The 18,819-nt window shown below is 43.0% G+C and overlaps 1 protein-coding gene across 3 annotated transcripts in view; it reads right to left on the bottom strand.

The window, feature by feature from the left end:
- Positions 1–8,060: 8,060 nt before the first annotated feature.
- The window catches only part of LOC147609104 (cytochrome oxidase assembly protein), a 33,812-nt gene continuing 23,053 nt past the window's right edge, over positions 8,061–18,819 (bottom strand). For all 3 annotated transcript variants that reach the window (XM_086788565.1, XM_086788563.1, XM_086788566.1), the window contains one exon: positions 8,061–8,357. In XM_086788565.1, the coding sequence (XP_086644691.1) occupies positions 8,154–8,357 (204 nt within the window). In that variant the 3' untranslated portion in view covers positions 8,061–8,153. The remainder of the gene's footprint in view (positions 8,358–18,819) is intronic.

The raw sequence follows: 18,819 nt of genomic DNA on the forward strand, positions 1-18,819 counted from the left end.
AAGCTGGGTATTATAAAGATATTTTCTTTTACTACTCACTTATATTGTAAAAATTTCACTTGTGAATTTTTCCTGGTAGGCTAGAAAGATTCTTATGCTAGGTATTGTAAAGAGATATAATATTACTTTTTTAATTTGAGATTTAGAGACACATATAACAATAGATATTTTGTAAATTTTATTGGGCAATGCTGTAGTAGTAAATATTAGATAAGAAAATTTTTATATGCTAAAGTTTCGTCCAAGGTGATTGGCTCCTTGATTGTTTCCATTATCTCAGCCACCATTAAGGCCATGTTGACAATGAGATTAGATGCTCTTCTCTGCTCTTCTATCCTCCTTGATCTGCGTGGTCCATCTACTAAAGATTTTGGCAGCTCAAGTATTGGGTTGTGCTCATCAAAGAGCTAATGTGTCCACTTTGAAAGTTGCTTTCCATGTGGGGTAGCAATAGGCATTGTGATGTGTGAGAGTCTTCATCCTCTCAAAACTCCTCCTCCTTAAGAGGAAATTTGGCTAGTGGGTTGGGCTCATGGGGTGAATTATTTCTCCAACTGATGATAGAGTGGATGGACCTATCTCCTCCACCCACTGAGTGTGGCTGCTCCACAAACATCACATCTCAGCTAGTGATTATCTTTTTCACCTTTGGATCATAGAGTCAATAAGTCTTTGGCTCTTGATTGTATCCAAGAAAGATTCACTTCTTGCTTTTTGGCATTAAGCCTCTTCCTAGATGCATCTATTATATGCACATAACATTCAGAGCCAAATGTTTTGAAATGATACACTAAAGGTTTCTTACTAGAGTAGGCCTCTTGTTGTGTGATACTCTTAAGTGCCTTTGTGTAGCTCCAATTGAGGATGTAAATTGTTGTGTCTTGTAACCCTTTCCCTTTAGCACGCATCAAGCCATCTCCACGACAATCCAATTACGGTGTTCTACAACATTGTTTTGCTGAGGTGTGTGAGCACTTGTGAGTTGGTGTTTGATGCCATTATCCTTGCAGTAGCTATCAAATTTGTTGAAAGTAATTCTCACCCTCGATCTATATGAAAATTTTTTACCTTCTTTCCTATGTCATTCTCCACAAGCTTATGCCACTGTTTAAACTTGCCAAAAGCTTCTACCTTATCCCGAAGGGAATAGACCCACATCTTTCTATTGTAATTATCAATTAACATCTCAAAGAAGATCCCCCCAATGTAGTAGTAGTAGTAGACATCTTACCAAAGAGATCAGCATGTACTAGCTCTAGAGGAGTCTTTGCTCTATTGTTACGTTTATGTGAAAATGCCTTGCATTGTTGCTTGCGCATCATACAAGCCTCACATAGTTCCTGCAATTCTAAAAATGTAGGGAAATTAGCTACTATTCCCTTTTTCTACATCTCCTTTAGCATTAAGAATTCGATGTGACCAAATCGCTCGTACCAAAACCTACTCATGCTCTTATCTACAGTTTCACTGGGCACTTAGCTTGTATAGATTGTTGTGCCTTACTCCTTTGCCAACTACCTTGTCACCAATATCTAGAAATTTTGCTTCAATTTCTTGAAGCATACTTCAAGTCCACGATCTAGTAGCAACAAAAATTGATAGTAGATCCCTCTTGATTATTTGAGGTACATAGAGCACATCTGATAGCTTCTTCTCTTCACCTCTAGTAGCTGCCCACAAAAGAGATGGTTTCATACTCTTCGAGACTGGACATTTAGCAAGATTCCTAATAACAACACCGATGGGTTCTTGTAGAGTCTTTCATAAACTATACCAAGCCTTTTTACTACTCATGTGGTGTTAGGATGCTCCACTATCTAAAATCCATGAATCATCAACAACTAGAGCCTAAGCAGACGAGCCTCTTCAATGGTGACCCAAAATTCAAGCTCTGTCGTCTCGGCACTATTAATAACTAACTCCTTTCGCTTCCATGAAGACTTTAGGTTGCCATTCTTCTTGTCAGCCTACTTCTTTCTACAGTCTTTCATAGTGTGACCCTTCTTGGCACAGTAATAGCAGCTCCCTTGAAACTTCTTCTTCTTTGGCTTCTTCTTCTTGTCATCAGAAGATGTCGTTCCTTTGCCTTTAGCATTGGCTAAAAATGCAGCATCAGCACCATTATGGATCTTCAGGCGCATCTCCCCCTCAAGCAACACAATACAAGATTCTTTAAATGATAGGGGTGGTACTCTAGCCTGAGTGGTTAGTGTCAGAACCAAGCCATCGTAGTTTTATAGAATAATTCGGATGCACCTTCGGGCCAATTCCTCATTGGTCTTTGTAATCCCCACATCAGCCATTTGATCTCATAGATTTTTGGTCTGCGTAATAAATGCTTTAGGAGTTTCTCCTTTAGCAAACTTCTCAATAGTAAGCTAATTCTCTAGGTTCTAAATTTTGGTTTGATCCATGTCTCATACTGATTCCTCAATATGATCCAGGGCTATGATGCTTTAGTTGTGTGTTGAATCAAAGTAAGAATAGAATCACTTACGTTTACATCTGTTCCTAGAACAGTTTCTAGAAGCTCAGAAGACTAGGATGGCATTGATTTTGAATTTCTAGAGAGTGTAGTTTGTCCCATTAATCTTGCCTTCTGTGAAGACTGGTGGATGAATGCACATGACTAGTGCAAAGCAACAAAAGTAGCAAAGGTAGAAGCCATCACTCCTAGAATTCTATGTAAAGAAAGACTAGACTTTATGCTTTGATACCATATAAGAATATAGCATAACGGGAAGATAGATAGCAAAACAAAGTGCCATAAATAATGTAATAAATAGAGAATTTAAAATTCTAAGACAGGTATAATGTGATGGAGCAATCCACCCATGGACTCTAAAGAAGAGCTTAAACGGCAATCTAGACACTCTCGATGGAGGAAGTACTAAGTGTAGAGGGTATGGATACTCATAGCATTGGATACCTATATAGTGCTACAATAAGTGGTGTAGTGGATGTATATACAATGCGGTCGGTTATGCTGTATGGATGTAGTCTCACCACCCACATATTAAGAACGTAACGAACCGTCCACTGCCTACTAATAATGAACCTAGGTATCCTAGAAAATATTCTATGAATATTATTCTCTATACTATCAGGCCGGGGGCTCTCACCCTCGGACCTACGGACACTTGCACCCCTGACCATCTCTTAATCATCAATGGTCACAATAACGACCCCATCGGCATCTAAGACGAGGTTTCCACCAAAGACACGTGCACCAACGACTTCTCCTCATAATAGGGGACTTTATAAATCTGCACCAAACATAGATGTGAGATACATGCTGAGAGGTGGGCATTCACAGTGTATACTAATAGTGTCCCCCCCATAGTACCTCATGTTAGGATGGGAAAGATGCTTCTCACCTCATCTTCTACCATCCCCTTTCCATGGGAGGCCATCACCCACCATTCTACTACTGCTGCTGATTTTGGCAGGTTTGGATGCTTCTCTTTGTATCCTCATGACTAAAAAATGCACCTACTTCCCCGGGAGTTGCTTTTTGTCATAACAAAGTTTCCTTTTTATTGCCTATTACCTCCTACTACTAGCCCTCCCACTTCTCAGTTGGTTCTAGAGCTAAAGACCATATCATGTTCTCCTAAAGTCAAACTATGCGTGCTGTAAGTAATAATTTTGGTTTTTCTCTTAATTTTTAGCACAACCAAACATAATTAATCTTTCCCTAGGGTTTAATTATATTGCTAATGTGCTATGGAGTGTTGTAGAGTGCCATGGGAGGCCTCGCAAAGCATTTTCTTGGAGCTTTCTATTCTTCTCTCTCTCTCTCTCTCTCTCTCTCTCTCTCTCTCTCTCTCTCTCGATTTTTAAATTAGAGATATTTTTCTCTTAAATTGATTCAAGGGAATTCAATTAATTAGGATTAGTAATTATGCATAATGATTAAGGTAATTAGAGAAATAAAATTGTGGGGATAAGCTGTGCTCTAATCAATTCTGTGTTTAAGATAGGATGCTTGTGAGAATTTCTCTCATAGAGATTCTCCCCTTTCCTTATGTTTTCTTAATTATCAAGTATCTTAAGCATCTCTTTTATGGCTTATAAGAAGATAAAAGATAATCTAACTCTTCCTATTCTTCCAAAAATAGTAAAGAAATCATGGTTTTTGAGACAGTGTAGGAGATTAAAGAGAGCTTTCATTTCGTTATGTAAGTAGAGAGCTTGGTATGCCCAAGTAAGTAGAGAGCTTTCATTTCGTTATGTAAGTAGAGAGCTTGGTATGCCCGAGTAAAAAGGATTACCTTCTCTTAAACTAGGTTTTATTGTTATTACTTATAGTTAATCTACAAGTGATGGTGTTAAGAATATTGTTAATTACAATAGTTGTTCTTTTAAACTTGAATAGCTAAGTGTGTGAGTTCAAGAGGAATGAAAACGAATATGCCAAGTACTATGAGAATTTCTTTTATCATAGAAAGAATATTGAAAAGTTTAAGATGGTTTCCAAATATTACAATGATGTCTTCACACAATAGTTATATTAAAGAAGACGTATTAACACTAATAATAAGCCAGTTGACAATATTGACGAGGGTAGCAAGGAAGTTCACACTCATTGTTAAAAGTGACAATTCTAAAGTGACCAACCTTAACTCGGGTCCTCCGATTTAGCTTGGGTGAGGTCAACTACTGGGGGTGAATGGGCTCGCTAGCTCATGCAAAATGGCCCCTTGGTGAGGATGCTCCCTAGCTAGGCTGACATCATAATCCAAGCATCATGGAGTAAAACATGAATAAATAGACATGAGTCTAGAGGCATAAACCTAGACACATGAGCTTACAGATATGAGCCTAGAGATGTGAGCCTGGAAAAAAAAGTCTTTGAAACTATTTTTAAAAAAAAGTGTTTGAAACTATTTTTTAAACCTGATCTAGAAACACTAGGACCTTTGATTCAAACCCGATTTAGATTGATCGTTTGGAAATACAATCAATTTTAGCGCATCAAACCACACTTCCTTAAACCCACCAAGACTGTGATCTAAGCTTCTTTTACCACCCTACCACATTAGTGTTCCTCAATACACGTAAGAGAAAGCATACACAGTGTAAGCAAGAGTCACACTCTTCCCATAGGAGCTCATTTTAGCAACGCCTTTACACAGAACCAGGTTCCAGTTCTTTCTTCGCTTGGACAAGGAATACGGAACATGGGGAAGGGTAAAGAGACAGTGAGTGTTTGGGACTACCTCAACATAAAGGGATCCATGAGAGAATTCACATAGCCTCAACTAGCATGCCTATAACCTCAAAGCTAGGCTAATGGAGGACTCAACCCCACAAGAAGAGCGACTGTAAAAACCATGCAACTCAACCCCATAAGGCAAGAGATCACGTACCCTGAAACAGAGGGTTTTCGTAACCAAAGGAACATCCAAGGCTTCCGATAAGCAGAAATTCCCTAGGCTTTCACTTCAAACCAAGTAGCCAAAGAGCTTGAAGCACAAAGGCTAATGAACTAGAACTTAAGGACCAAAAGAAAAAGACCTCAAAGAGCACACGAAAACTTAATACATGATCAACATAAAGGGTAACAACATCATAATCAATGAAAGTGTTTCAGACGAGAGCTACAAAAGCATACATACAAAAAATGTACCGAAACATCATAAACCTCCTCATCACTCTTAATTTTTGCTTCTCGATCAGCATGCAAAATGACTTAAGGTACTATAATTTAGATGCAAGATAGTATAATTATATGTGCAACTGCTTATTAAAGCATCATTATACTTGTACGTAGATGTTCATAACAATGACTACTCTTCAGACGTATCATCGCTCTATGAGAGCCATGCTTAGTCATTATTATGAACTTTCCTTGATTTATTAAGGAAAGTTCATGAGTTACATACTTCAAACTCATAACATTATACCCCTTGACACAAATCCTAGCCAAGTCCTTTCCAAGGTGAAGATTGTTCAACCTTGGTGAGAACCTCGATGAGGCAATGTTAAGCTGGACTAACTCTATGGATGAGTATTTTAATATCGTAGGGTATAATGATAGGAGTAAGATGGCTCTTGCTAGATTAAAGATTACTGGTGTGGCCAAAAGCAAGTTTTGGAGAAATTATCTTGAATCCAACCATCTTAATCAGAACCAGATGCGATGGGAGGACATGAAGAACTACCTTCATCTGAGACATTGCGCCCCTGACCCCCCTGGGTTTTGGGAAGAAAAGATGAATGAGTTATTAGAGCTTTCCCAGAATGGCCAACCTATTGAGGCATATCACTAGTCTTATATGACCCTTGTTAGATACATGAGTTCTTAGAGATTTCCCATAATGGCAAACCTGCTGAGGCATATGACTAGTGTTATGTGATCCTTGTCACATATGCTCCTGCACAGATGATGAGTCTGTTCTTCATCGTTTCGTCAAAATGTTGGATCCTTTCTTAGATAGATTGGTGAAGAATGCAAAGCCCTTGTCTATAGCTAAAGAAGTCAGAACGGCATAAGATTTTGTGCAAGCCTTTCCTAAAGAAATGGCCCAGTAAAAAGTCTTTTTACTTCCTCCTAAAGAAATATCCTTTCCCAAAGAACCAACCCAACAAAAACCCTTTTTACTTCCTCCCCAAAGAAATTCCCTTTGTAAAAAAAAAACACCCTTTTTACTTCCTCCCCTAAAGAGAGCTCCTTTAATTTCTAGTGTGCCTAAGTCTAAGAGAAATAAGGGTTTAGATTAGAGCCAAATGTCACCTAGAGGTCGAGACTCTTCCCTCCGAATGTCAACTTCTAGATACTAACAACTAGGACAATTCATGAGTGATTGCCCAAATGGTCCAATTGTTGTTGTCACCTATTCAGTTTGTTCTACCCCCAGATCTCATTTCCAAAGGTCTCGGGTCTCGACCCATAGTAATTAGGGACCTCCCCTGAAAATTGTAGAAAATGGAGGAGGCCTGTTCCAACCCAGTCACAACAGCTGTTTCCAATGCTATCGATGGTGGCTAACTGGGAGGAAGAAGAAAGAGGAAAAATTCATGCCCGCGGTTGAGCACCAAGGACAAAATCGGTAGTTCTTAATGATTCATTCCCCTAGCAAATTCCATGATAAATATTTTAAACTTTTGGTCGATTCAAGTAGCACTTATTCTTTTATTTCACCAGGATGTATGTATAAATTAATAATCAACCAAACGCAATGTAAACCAATACAAGTGGCATTGGAAAGTGGAAAAGTTATTTTCATGTATCATGAGATGGATATAATTCGGTTTTCCTCGGATGGGAGCCCGCCCGAATGTAGATTCAAACTCTTGCTCTTAGGTGTGTGATGGAATCCTTAGAATGGATTAGCTCATGCAAAACTAAGCTGATGTTCATTGTCACAAAGGGACCATCTCCTTTTCAGATCTCCATAGGAACAAGGTACAAAGGGTTGGAATACCTGAAACTCCCACCCTACAACTTGTTAAGGCATCAAAATTATTCAAGGGACTCAAGAAGAAGCGAGAAATTTATGTTGTGAAGCTTAATAATGCAGGCAATATGAGGGAACCAAAATGGCTAAGTGAGTACGTTGATATATTTCTTGAAGATTTGACTTAAAAGCCCCCAACTCGTGAGGTTTATCATGAGATAAAGTTGATTCCAAGAGCCCAGTCCACTGTGAAGAGAGCTTACAAGATGGTTATTCTAGAAGAAATTAAACTCAAAGGGAAATTGAGGTAACTTTTGAAATACGGCTTCGTTCAGCCTAGTGTATCTCCTTCGGCTGCATAAGAAGGATGGGACTCTCATATTATGCATTGAATCGTCTTACTATCAAGAATGCAGTGGTCGATGCACTAGGACAACAAATACAAAAAAGAAAAAAGAAAGGAGTACACTCACATGCATGTGTGTGTGTGCACCTGCATGTCCCCTATGCAAGTGTAAGGTTACACTGTCAGCGTGTAATGTGTGCCAAAACAACATGGAAGGAAAAATGAAAACCAGTCCAATTCAACAAAAATCAACTCAACCACAAAAGCCTCAGTATCAACCTTGCTTAGCAGTATTACTGAAAAGGAGCACCTTAAAAAACCTCCCATTTTGATATCTTCAAAACAGTATCAACATCTCTTATAATTTGTACGATCTTTTTCAGCGTCCCACTATGCATCATAAATCAAGTTTTGTGATCAGCATCCTGTTGTAGTTCTTTAAGAGCCTTTTCCTTCTCAAATTGTTCTATAGCTGCTGACATTTCATCTGTTCCACCAACAGCTTTCATTGTGTATACATACACCGATCCCACAAACATAGTGAGGCCAGCGGCAACAGTAAAATTCCTCAGTTGTAACCGAGAGAACTTTGTAAGTCCTGACATAGCCTGCAAAATATTACGTTTCAACACTGCATATCAGTGGCATGCAAGCTGCTGAGTTTATCTGAACCATACTTGTTCACTGCTTTAACTGAAAGAAATCATGACAGCCCAAACAAAAGGATGTTAAGGCAAGAATATGCTGCATTAGTGAAACTGAACATTCCCTTAAGTTCAATTCTAAACTTTCAATATACCCGTCCATGCAATGGCATGAAGGCTAAAACATATCTGAAAATATATGAAGGGGAACATTCTTTTTGCAGAGGCACGAAGAAAAAGCACCTTTTCCATTTTATTTATATTAAGCAGTACAACACAGTACCTTGGCATTTGATATAGTGTAGCATCTCTTATACAAAACTGGCAATTTATTTGTGTGTGTGTGTGTGTGTGTGTGTGTGTGTGTGCATGCGCGTGCATGCACATGCATGCTGGCATAGTGGTCTATATACAATCTGCATTCAAGTCTTGGACCATATGTGGTCCACTGGCCAGCAGCCACATATGGGGCACCTTTTGGAACAGTTCATCTCCTATCTCAAGAGGGGAGCAGGCTAAAGGAACTGCAAATTATGATGTTCTCCTCCCTCAACCACAGCAAGCTCCATCCCACATCACATTAATCTACCTGAATTTGCATCTCGCCCTTTCCATATACTGCTGCATTTCATCTGATCATTTCCAAAAGAGAGTACACCCCATGGAAGATACAATAGAAGGCCAATAGAGGCTGCCATGGCTGGGCTTTTCTCCTCCATAAGAAGTGAAGTAATATTGGAATTTGGTATGCACATGTTACATGACGCATGACATTTCACAGACTCTCCTTGACAGTTTGCCAAATTTTCAATACACACAAACAGAGACAGCTGTTTTGACAAGCCAGGAGCCAAACAGAGTGATCAAAGAAGACCTTTAGCAGCTTTAGATCCACAGAAGTGGGTCCAAACAGCCACCCTTCCCATCCAGGATGAGCCTATACAACAACCACTTTCTGACACAAACAGAGGAGACTTCATATGTCACATACATTGAGAATATCTTTAGAACAGCTACAAGTCTCATCACACTGGTAGCATGCAAAGACACCTTGTGAGGTAAGAGTTCCAAATGAAGCTCCAGAAATATGCGAAGTATGTGACACTAGGGAGGTGGAGACACAAGGAGCATGCTGCACGTCATTGCATAGCATATTGTGAGATTTGAGCGCGCTTATTCAGGTAAAGAATTTGGCCCTTGCACATGGTCATTGAATACGATGACCACAAACGTGTGCCATTTCTCTTGCATGAGATTTCGACACACACACAGATTATTGTGTTTATACAAAAAACTCTGCGCCTCTTTCTATCTAGAGGTAGGGCAGCACATGAGGGCACTTGAACCTCACTCCCAAACTGGCATTTCAGAGCCAGCTATCACCACAAGGGACTTGCCTTGAGATATCTCACATACTCACAGTAGCACGAAGACCAAGGAGGCATCGTTCTACATCCATCACCTAGAGGGTGAAAGAGTACGAAGGCAGCCCCAGATACAAAGCCCACTTAGGCACACAGATCTCAGACCTCTTTGACAGATACAGGAGATTCTGTATTCCAACACCCCACAAAAGAAGAGATTGTCAGTGACCTTAACTATGTAACCCTGTAGTCTTGAAAGTAAGTGAGTGTGCAACTCTAGCATAAGAGAATTATATTCATGCAGTATTGTACTTGGCTCTCCATCCCCGATTCTTTTCATTTGACCTTGTATTTTATTGGTAGGATATAATCGGCACTGGGGATATTCAAGCACTTCATCAACATTGTGTGACATTTGGTCTCATGCGCCGTTCTTGGCCCTTCACCACCACGGTGAGACCATACTCAGACCGTACATAGCGAGTCAGAGCCAGCAAGATGATTCTCAGACATCCATTACAGACTTCTTCAGATTTCTTTTGCCTATGCCAAAGCGTACCATCCAGGCTTTACAAGGTCCGAGGGATCATACAGGTCAGAGACTACACCCCACCCACTTGCGGGATCCTTTGGCCCCACACACCCGTGGCAGCATCACTAGTGAGAGACAGCGATCCCTCTTGAGAGCCAGACGCCCCCACACCCAGGCCTCCAGGCCTACCGCTGATGATCAGCTGCAAATCCAAGACACTCCCCTGCCACGGAGAGCCAGGCAGGGGACCCCATCACAGCTCTACGCTTGCTTATGGAGGAGGATGGTACTATGATTGGATAAGGAGATTCGGGACACATTCCCCTAGTGTCTCTAGCCATGTTGCTCTGGGATTTTCAGTACCACACATACATGAGAGGCCTGCGTAGTACGTGGGTCTTCTTTTCAGTTCATTTTCAGCACTTTTTGTTCCTATGTTCACAGTCTACACATGGAACTTTTGTAGCACATGTTGGGTCTTTTGTAGACATTAAGAAAATCTTTCTTTCTTTCTCTCTCCATCCATATTTCTGCTCATTTCTGCTTCCATCCACAAAACCCGATGTACGTGTTGTGAACCGGCACCATGAGTATCTGTTTGTGTACTTGTGCTACAGGGATCAGTACTCCATTCTCTGCGAGCTGAGTGAGCCAGGCCTTGGTACGAGAGCACCTATTTGCATGTGGTCTTGGAACATTGGCAGTTACACCTCCACTCTGCTCCAGGTGTATGAGAATGGTAGACTGGTTATATTGACTCTTTGACGGAGGATCACCATGTATAGAGGCTCAAGGAATTCAAGGCACGTGACAAGTCTGTTAAGTTTGAAGCCTATCATGGTGAGATCAATGGCTTTCATTGCCCAATTTGATATTGCTTTCAGTGATGATGAGTTCACATAGAAATCAAAGATTCACCATGTTAGCATGTTTCTAAAGGGCTCGACTGCCCATTGGTGGATCACAGAGAAACTCTCTAGTAGCCCCATCCTCACATGGGAGGACTTCAAAGAGAGGTTTTATGCATAGTTCCTACCTCCCAACGCTTGGAGAAGATTATGAGCAAATGGGATAAAATTGAGCAGAAGGAGAATGAATCTATGCAAAACTTATGTCAATAAGTTTTTGAAGTTCTTGGAGGTTTCACTGTTCTTGTTAGTGGGTGAAGCCGAGAAGAAAAAGTTTAAATCGGGGTTGCAACCGGTCTACAAATCTGGTTTGGATACGCATCATAATGCTACTTTGCAGGACTATATTGCAGCCACTCTTGCCACTGAGCAATTGGAGCATAAGTTGCAACATTCCGGCAAGGGAGACTATGCACTTAAGGGCAAAGTAAGGGCTGGTCCAAACCTGCAAAAAGGTGGACAACACTTTAAAGGCAATGGGAAAGATGCAAAAGGTGGGGTTAAAGCTGAAAATGTACCCCCATAAAAAGTCTAAGTTAGAGAACAATATGCAAAGGAGGGTAAATGCTTCTCTTGTGGCAGCCAAGATCACATGTTTTGGGAATGCCCACAACATAAGAAGGAGGAAAATGAGAAGCAACCAAAGGTAAATGTGCACGTTGTCCCTGACGCACAAGGGAATAGAAAGCATGACAACAAAGAGAGAGTGGTATGTAGTGCATGGGGACAGGTAAAAGATCTGCCCGCTCTCTTTATGTTTGTTAATTGTGCCACAGACACTTTCATTTTTGTGGAAATGGCAGACGCTTTGGGTATTGAAGTAGGGGACATGGGACCCCAAATAGAAGCGGAGGCCACATTTGTGGTAAAGAAGTGCACGTAACCCCACTCATTGGGAAGCTACATATACATATCCAGGGTTACCTCGATCATCAGAAATTTTGGTTGCACCACTCAATGGATGTGATGTATTTCTTGGAAAACCAAGGCATCACCGCCTAGAGCCATGTAAGGAGTATAGAACCAACACGATTACTTTTATGCATAATGGCCACATGCATGTTATAGATGATGGCCATGAGGGAGACTCCATCCCAGTTGTATCTCATATCCACATAAATAAAGCAATGAAGAAGAGTGTTTCCATGTACTTGGTCTTTGTTCATGATAAGATTGAATGTAATGATGTATGTGTAGATACTCTCACAAGTGAAAGGCTGAAATTTTTAAATGCATACAAGGATTGCTTTGCAGGAGATGCATTACCAAGAGAGCTACCTCTTGAGAGACCCGAGGATCATTGCGTTGATTTGATGCCGGGTAGCTCCCCACCAAATAGACCCGCATATAGGGTAAGCGGAGCCTAGCAAGAGAAGATTCTAAAACAGGTGACGGAGCATTTGGACCGAGGTTTGGTTCAGCCAAGCTCTTCACCATATTGCTCACCGGTCTTGCTAGTGTAGAAAAAGGACGGTTCCTTTCGTATGTGTGTGGATTACCACACTTTAAATAAGCTTACTATCAAGAACTAGTTTCCAATCCCACGCATAGATGATATCCTCAATAAACTTAATGGGTGTGCGGATTGACCTTAAGAGTGGGTATCACCAAGTGCATGTGGCACCACAAAATGTACACAAAACGGCATTCAAGATGTCGTTTGGGCTATATGAGTTTTCAGTTATGCCATTTGATCTCACAAATGCCCCGCCCATGATGAATTGCATTTTCCGTGAGCATCGGAAATTCACAGGTGTGTTTTTCAATGATGTCTTGGTATTTTCCAAGAATGAGCAAGAACACTACCAGCGTTTGGCCATTGTGTTTGAAGAGCCTCATAACCACAAGCTCTTCATTAATGTGAAAAAAGAGTGAATTTTTTCTTTCCGAGATTCACTATTTAGGACACATTGTATCAAAAGATGGCGTCAAGATCGATCTTGCAAAGATTGAAGCCATTTAAAATTAGCCTCAGTTATCTTCTGTACATGAAGTGTGAAGCTTTTTGGGTATAATGCCTGCTACGCGCATGATTGAGCATTACTTTTTTTGGCCAAGAACGCGCAGAAGTTAAGTTTGGCAGGCAAAGGCCCCTTGGTTTGCTTCAGCCTTTACCTATTCTCTCATAGCCATGGAAAAGTATTGCAATGGATTTTATCATGGATCTGCCTCGTACTCAACAAGGCAATGATGCTATTTGGACCATTGTTGAGACAGGTTTAGCAAGCAAGCACACTTCTTGCCAGTCAAGAAGACCATTAAGCCTAAGCATATGGTCAAGATATTTGTGGCACAAGTGTTCAAACACCATGGTATGCCTAAATCCATTGTGGGAGAGAGAGACCCCAAGGCTACAAGCCTCTTTTGGAGAGCTCTATTCGACAATATGGGCACTAAGCTAGACTTCTCGTCAGCTTTTCACCCCCATACGGATGGGCAAAGTAAGGCTGCAAATTCAACTGTGTTGGATCTCCTCAAATGCTACGTTGCAGATCAAAAAACAGCTTGGGAGAAGTATCTATCGCAAGTAGAGTTTGCATACAGCAACATAGTGCATGCCTCCAAAGGTCCGTTTGAGACTGTTTATGGCAAAGTGATATTGCCACCCATCCAACGCACTAAGGATGAGATCTTTGCAGTTGATGAGTACGTCAGAGATCTTGATGTTGCCTTTGCATGAGTGCGGACAGCCATTGCTCAAGCATAAGAGCCTAGAGGGTTGCCAGCAAGAATAGAAGAGAAGTGGACATCAAAGAGAATGATTGGTTATTGCTGAAATTTGAGAAAGCGAGACTCTATAAGAGGCCAGGAAAGGAAAAAGCATGCCCTAAGCTCTCTACCAAGTATTACGGACCTTTTAAGGTGATCAAGCAAATCAATGAGGTTGCTTTTTGGCTTCCATTGCCTGATCATTGGAGGATTCACAATCCCTTTCATGTGAGCCTATGCAGAAGTATTGAGAGTGAGCGCCAGAAAAGCTTGTCACATAAGAGCTACCAGAGGTTAATGAACTATAAGAAGTTCTTCAACCTAAACAGATTGTGTTTCACAAGGAGAGAGAGCTACCTGTCGGTAATCTTTCCAAGAGATACCTTGTTAAGTTTAAGAACTATTTGCCTATAGACGCAAAATGGGTTGATGAAGACTACTTCAAAGATTATCCACAGCTTCTTCAGGCATATTTGGAGGCTTTTCAGTTGAGGTCAACTGTTCAGAAGCTGGGGGAGGGGGGGATGTCACCATTTGGCCGCCCAAGTGGTCTTCTCCTATTTGTGCCAAGGTACGGGAGGCCAGGAAGCTTCGTGTCGCCCATAGTGAGGCCTGTGCATTGATTTTCCACGCTAGGGATAACCTGTGAAAGAGACACATTGGGGTCCAAGCAAGGAATTCTTCATCTGAATTGTTGAAAATCATTGCTCTTCTGATGACATGGCCGCGGTCTCATGAGTAATGGATTGACGACCCTGGTTGCCATCATAGTTGTTCCCATCCTTAAATCCTAGATCGGCCTTATAATTGTTCCCTTCATTAGGCCCTTGGTTGCCCTCTACTCTCGACATGGCTCTGTCAACCCAAGAAAGATTTCTCGAGAGAAATCCTGCTCAGATACCACTATAATCCCAACGGGGCGTGCTATGACAGATTCCACCACTTATCCAAGAGATAGAAAAATAGAGAGAGGAGATAGAAAGAGGGAGAGAGTAGGGTTTAGAGAACTTTACACACGACACACACTGAGCGGGAAACAAGCCACAGGCTCACAAGCCAGGATCAATACATCAATAAGTACACAAGCAAACAAGTATGCCGATGTAGAAACCAATGTCGTAGTCGATGTCAAGGCACAAGATCCCGTTGCCGAGCACACCACGGGTATGGCCCACAAGATCTCTCACCGGGCTAGTACTAAATCCAACGTACCCCAAGCTTGTAAACGAGGTACACAAGTGATAAGTGTAGATGATGAAGTTTACGATGTTCACCAACAGAGTAGGCACCCAATAGAAAACTGCCCATAAGGCCATACAAAGGTATACGGACCGGATCAAGTCCACGTGGCAGCACAGCAACCGCCAGACCGCGTAAAACAATAGGCGATAACAGCTGTACAGTGCAAAACAGCAAGTGGCGGTAACTGTACGGCGCAAATCAGCACAGCGGAAGCTCAGTCGGCGCAAAACAGTAAGCAACAGCACAACGGCAACGCAGTTGCCGCAAATCAACAAGCACCGTACAGTTTCGTATGATTGTACGGATCCATACAACGTACAAATGGTTAATGATGATGTGGCACAGGCAATCGGTAACACATTCTGAACAACAGCTCGCAGCAATGAGAACTCCATGCTTGATGATGATGATGAAGAGAGGTTCATGCTTGTTTTATACCTGAGGGGAGAGCCAGGAGTCCACTTCTCCTTCTCCCCCCCCCAAAGACATAGACATCCGGGGCAAAAGAAGGTACCACTTACACTGATGTTGGGGTGGTACCAACAACTGCCTTCTAAAGGAGATACCATCTCCCTCAAGGCCTAGATTTGTACCCGGATATTGGTTAACCTGCGGTCAAGATGTGTTGGCCTCCTGCTCGAAGTCATCTGCCCCTTCTCGTGCATGGCGTTGTTACATAATCATCAATGTCTTTACACATCTAAGGCCAAAAGAAATACTTCTCCAAAGCCTGCGTAGTGGCAAGAATGCCTCAATGTTCTGCATAAGGCGGTATATGGCATTCCTCCAACACTTTTTGCCTTAAGTTTTTATGCACACAAAGGCGGGTTGTACATCATCAAATACCCATCACATATGGAATGATTCGGGACTGAATTACCCTGCTGTAAATCAGCCCATATATGCTGAAAATCATCATCTCTGTGATAGGCATCACACATATCTGAGAGATCTTGATGATAGGCCAGAGTAATGGCATGAACTTGAGGCCTTCAAGAAAGCGCATCAACCACTACATTCTTCTTTCCTAGAGTGTGTAGAATCTGAAAATGAAACATAGAGAGGAAATTTGCCTATCTCATATGCTTTTCGGACAGCTTTGTTTGAGTAAGAAAGTACCAAAGACTTTGGTGATACATCTTAACGGTAAATTCAGCTCCCAACAAATAATGTTTCCACATCGTGTGAGCATGAATGACTGCTAGAAGCTCTTTCTCATAAACCTGTAAATGACGCGTGTTGCAGTTGACGGCTTTCGTATGTGACAGCATGTCCTTCTTGGTTTAATACTACACCAATACAATCTCCAAAAGCATCACATTCAACGGAGAATGGTTTGTGTAAATTTGACACAATCAAAACCGGTCCAAAGTTCAAACATAATGGCTTGTTTTAAACCATGAAAAGCCTTCTTTTGTACATCACCTCACTGAAATACTACCTTTTTCTTGGTGAGCTCATGTACTGGCGAAGCAATTTCAGCAAAGTGCTTAATGAAGCATCGGTAATACGAGCATAATCTAGAAAACTTTGAATTTCATGTACCGTACGCAACTCTCGCCAATCCTTGATTGCTTGCAATTTGACTGGGTCCATATGTACGCCTTCCTTTGATACAATGTGACCACGATAGTGAATTTCTGATAAGAAGAATTCACTCTTCTTACCATTAATGTAGAGCTTGTAAGTGCTCGTGGTGTTGTTCCTCATCTTTGGAAAACACAATGATATCATCAAAGAAGGTTGCAGTAAACTGTCTGTGCTTTCTGAAAATCATGTCCATCATCCGATTGAACGTGGCTGGTGTGTTGGTAAGTCCAAACGGCACTACCAAGAACTCATCGAGCCCAAGCTGCGTAAGCAGTTTTATATACATCCTGCGATGCCACTCGTATTTGATGGTACCCGCTCTTGAGATCAATTATAGAAAATCTGTTCTTTATCGTAACCTTGTTAAGGGCACGATATTCGACAAACATTTTGTATGTTCCATCCTTCTTTTGCACCAATAACACAGGTGAACAATAAGGAGATGAGCTGGGTTGTATCAACCCTTTCTCGAGCAAGTCATTTACTTGCACCATAATCTCTTCTTGTTGGCTAAGGCTGGTTGGACACTGTGCTACCAGGTATCACATCAATACGGTGATCTTCGGGACACTCAGGTGGTAATTCACCAGGCAGCCAATGCAGGAACTCTACTCGCTCTCGACTTAGTTGATCAACATTCACTCTTTCATCTCTCTTACAAAAACCAAGTAAGAACAAGGTGCTTTCTTTATTACCTTATTGACTTGTACATGAATAACAATAGGTATGGTACGGCCTGCGAGCTCCGCTCTCCCCCCCCCCCCCCCCCCCCCCCCCCCCCCCCCGCTGCTTCTCGCCATCGCGCCTCACCTTCCCCCCCCGCCAGCCCTCCGCGGTCTCCTCCGCCCTCTCCCCCGCCTTCTTCATCGCACCCTTCTGCGCCGCCTCCCCACCGCCTTCTGCCTCGCTTTTCTCCCCCGCCTTCACCCCCCCGCCGCCACTCCCCCGCCTCCCTCCTCTTCTTCGCTTTCTTCCCCCTCCGCCTTCTCTTCCTTCGCCTCCCTCCTCGCTGCATTCCCCACCTCTCCCCCCGCCGTTTACTTCCTTCCCCATTCCTTCTTCCTCCGCCTTTATCATCCTCCGCCTCCCCCTCTCCTCTCTCCCTCGCCACCTCTCCCCCCTCCGCCCGCTTTCTCCTCCCTTCCGTCCCGCCCCTCCGCCCACCGTTAACTCCTCCCCGCCTCAGCTCCCCCCCCCCGCGCCCCGCCCCCGCTATCCTGTAACCCGCCGCTTCTCTTTTTTCCTCGCAGGGCTGTGTCCCTCCCGTTGGTGACCCCGGTTTCTGGCTTTTTCCCTCTGGAGGACTCCATGGAAGCCGCTCCGACTAACCCTGCCGATTCCGGTCTCCGTCTGGAGTTCACAGCTGAAGATCTTCAGTTGTTTGTTTCCACAGTTTCCGCTCTTGAGGCCTCCTCCTTGGTCTGCAAGATAGTGGGTAGCCGTCCGATGCGGAGAGAGCTTCGCGACCTTCTGCAAGGCAGCCTTGTTGGCGTGCCCGCCAAGATCGTCAGCGTGGATTTTTTGGGACGTGGCTACTATCAGGTGGATTTCGAGTCCCCACAGGCAGCTCAGATGGTGCTGGCTCGGAGCCCCATTGCCCTCCGCTCTTCCCGGGCGTTCCTGGCGCGATGGACTCATGGTTTCGACCCCGCTTCTGACCCGCTAGCAGGCGCGACAGGTTTCCCCGTCACTATCTGTTTTCCTGGACTCCGTAGGGAGTACTTGCCCCTCTTGTCATCCATTGGCAAGGCGTTCGGGCAGGTGGTGGAGACGCCTCAGACAGCGGCTTCAGTGATTGCTCGGGCAGCAGGACTCCCGGCCATTCGGGTTGTGGTTCCGTCACCGGAGTCCCTCCCGAAGACGATCCTTCTCCCTTGTCTTTCTGGAGGACATATGATACAGCGCGTGGAGTATTCGGGCCTCCCCGGCCAGTGTTACATATGTCGGGAGATGGGCCATCTCGCACGCGCCTGTCCCCGCAAGGGGGCTCATCCTTCACGTTATGCCGCCTCCGGACCCCCTGCAGGAGACCCGAGGGGTGGCCATCCACTTCAGAGACCGGACATCCCTGGCTCGTCACA

The sequence above is a fragment of the Cibotium barometz genome, chromosome 52 (genome assembly GCF_041138505.1).
Source record: "Cibotium barometz isolate CiBa-2024 chromosome 52, ASM4113850v1, whole genome shotgun sequence".
Lineage (NCBI taxonomy): Eukaryota > Viridiplantae > Streptophyta > Polypodiopsida > Cyatheales > Cibotiaceae > Cibotium > Cibotium barometz.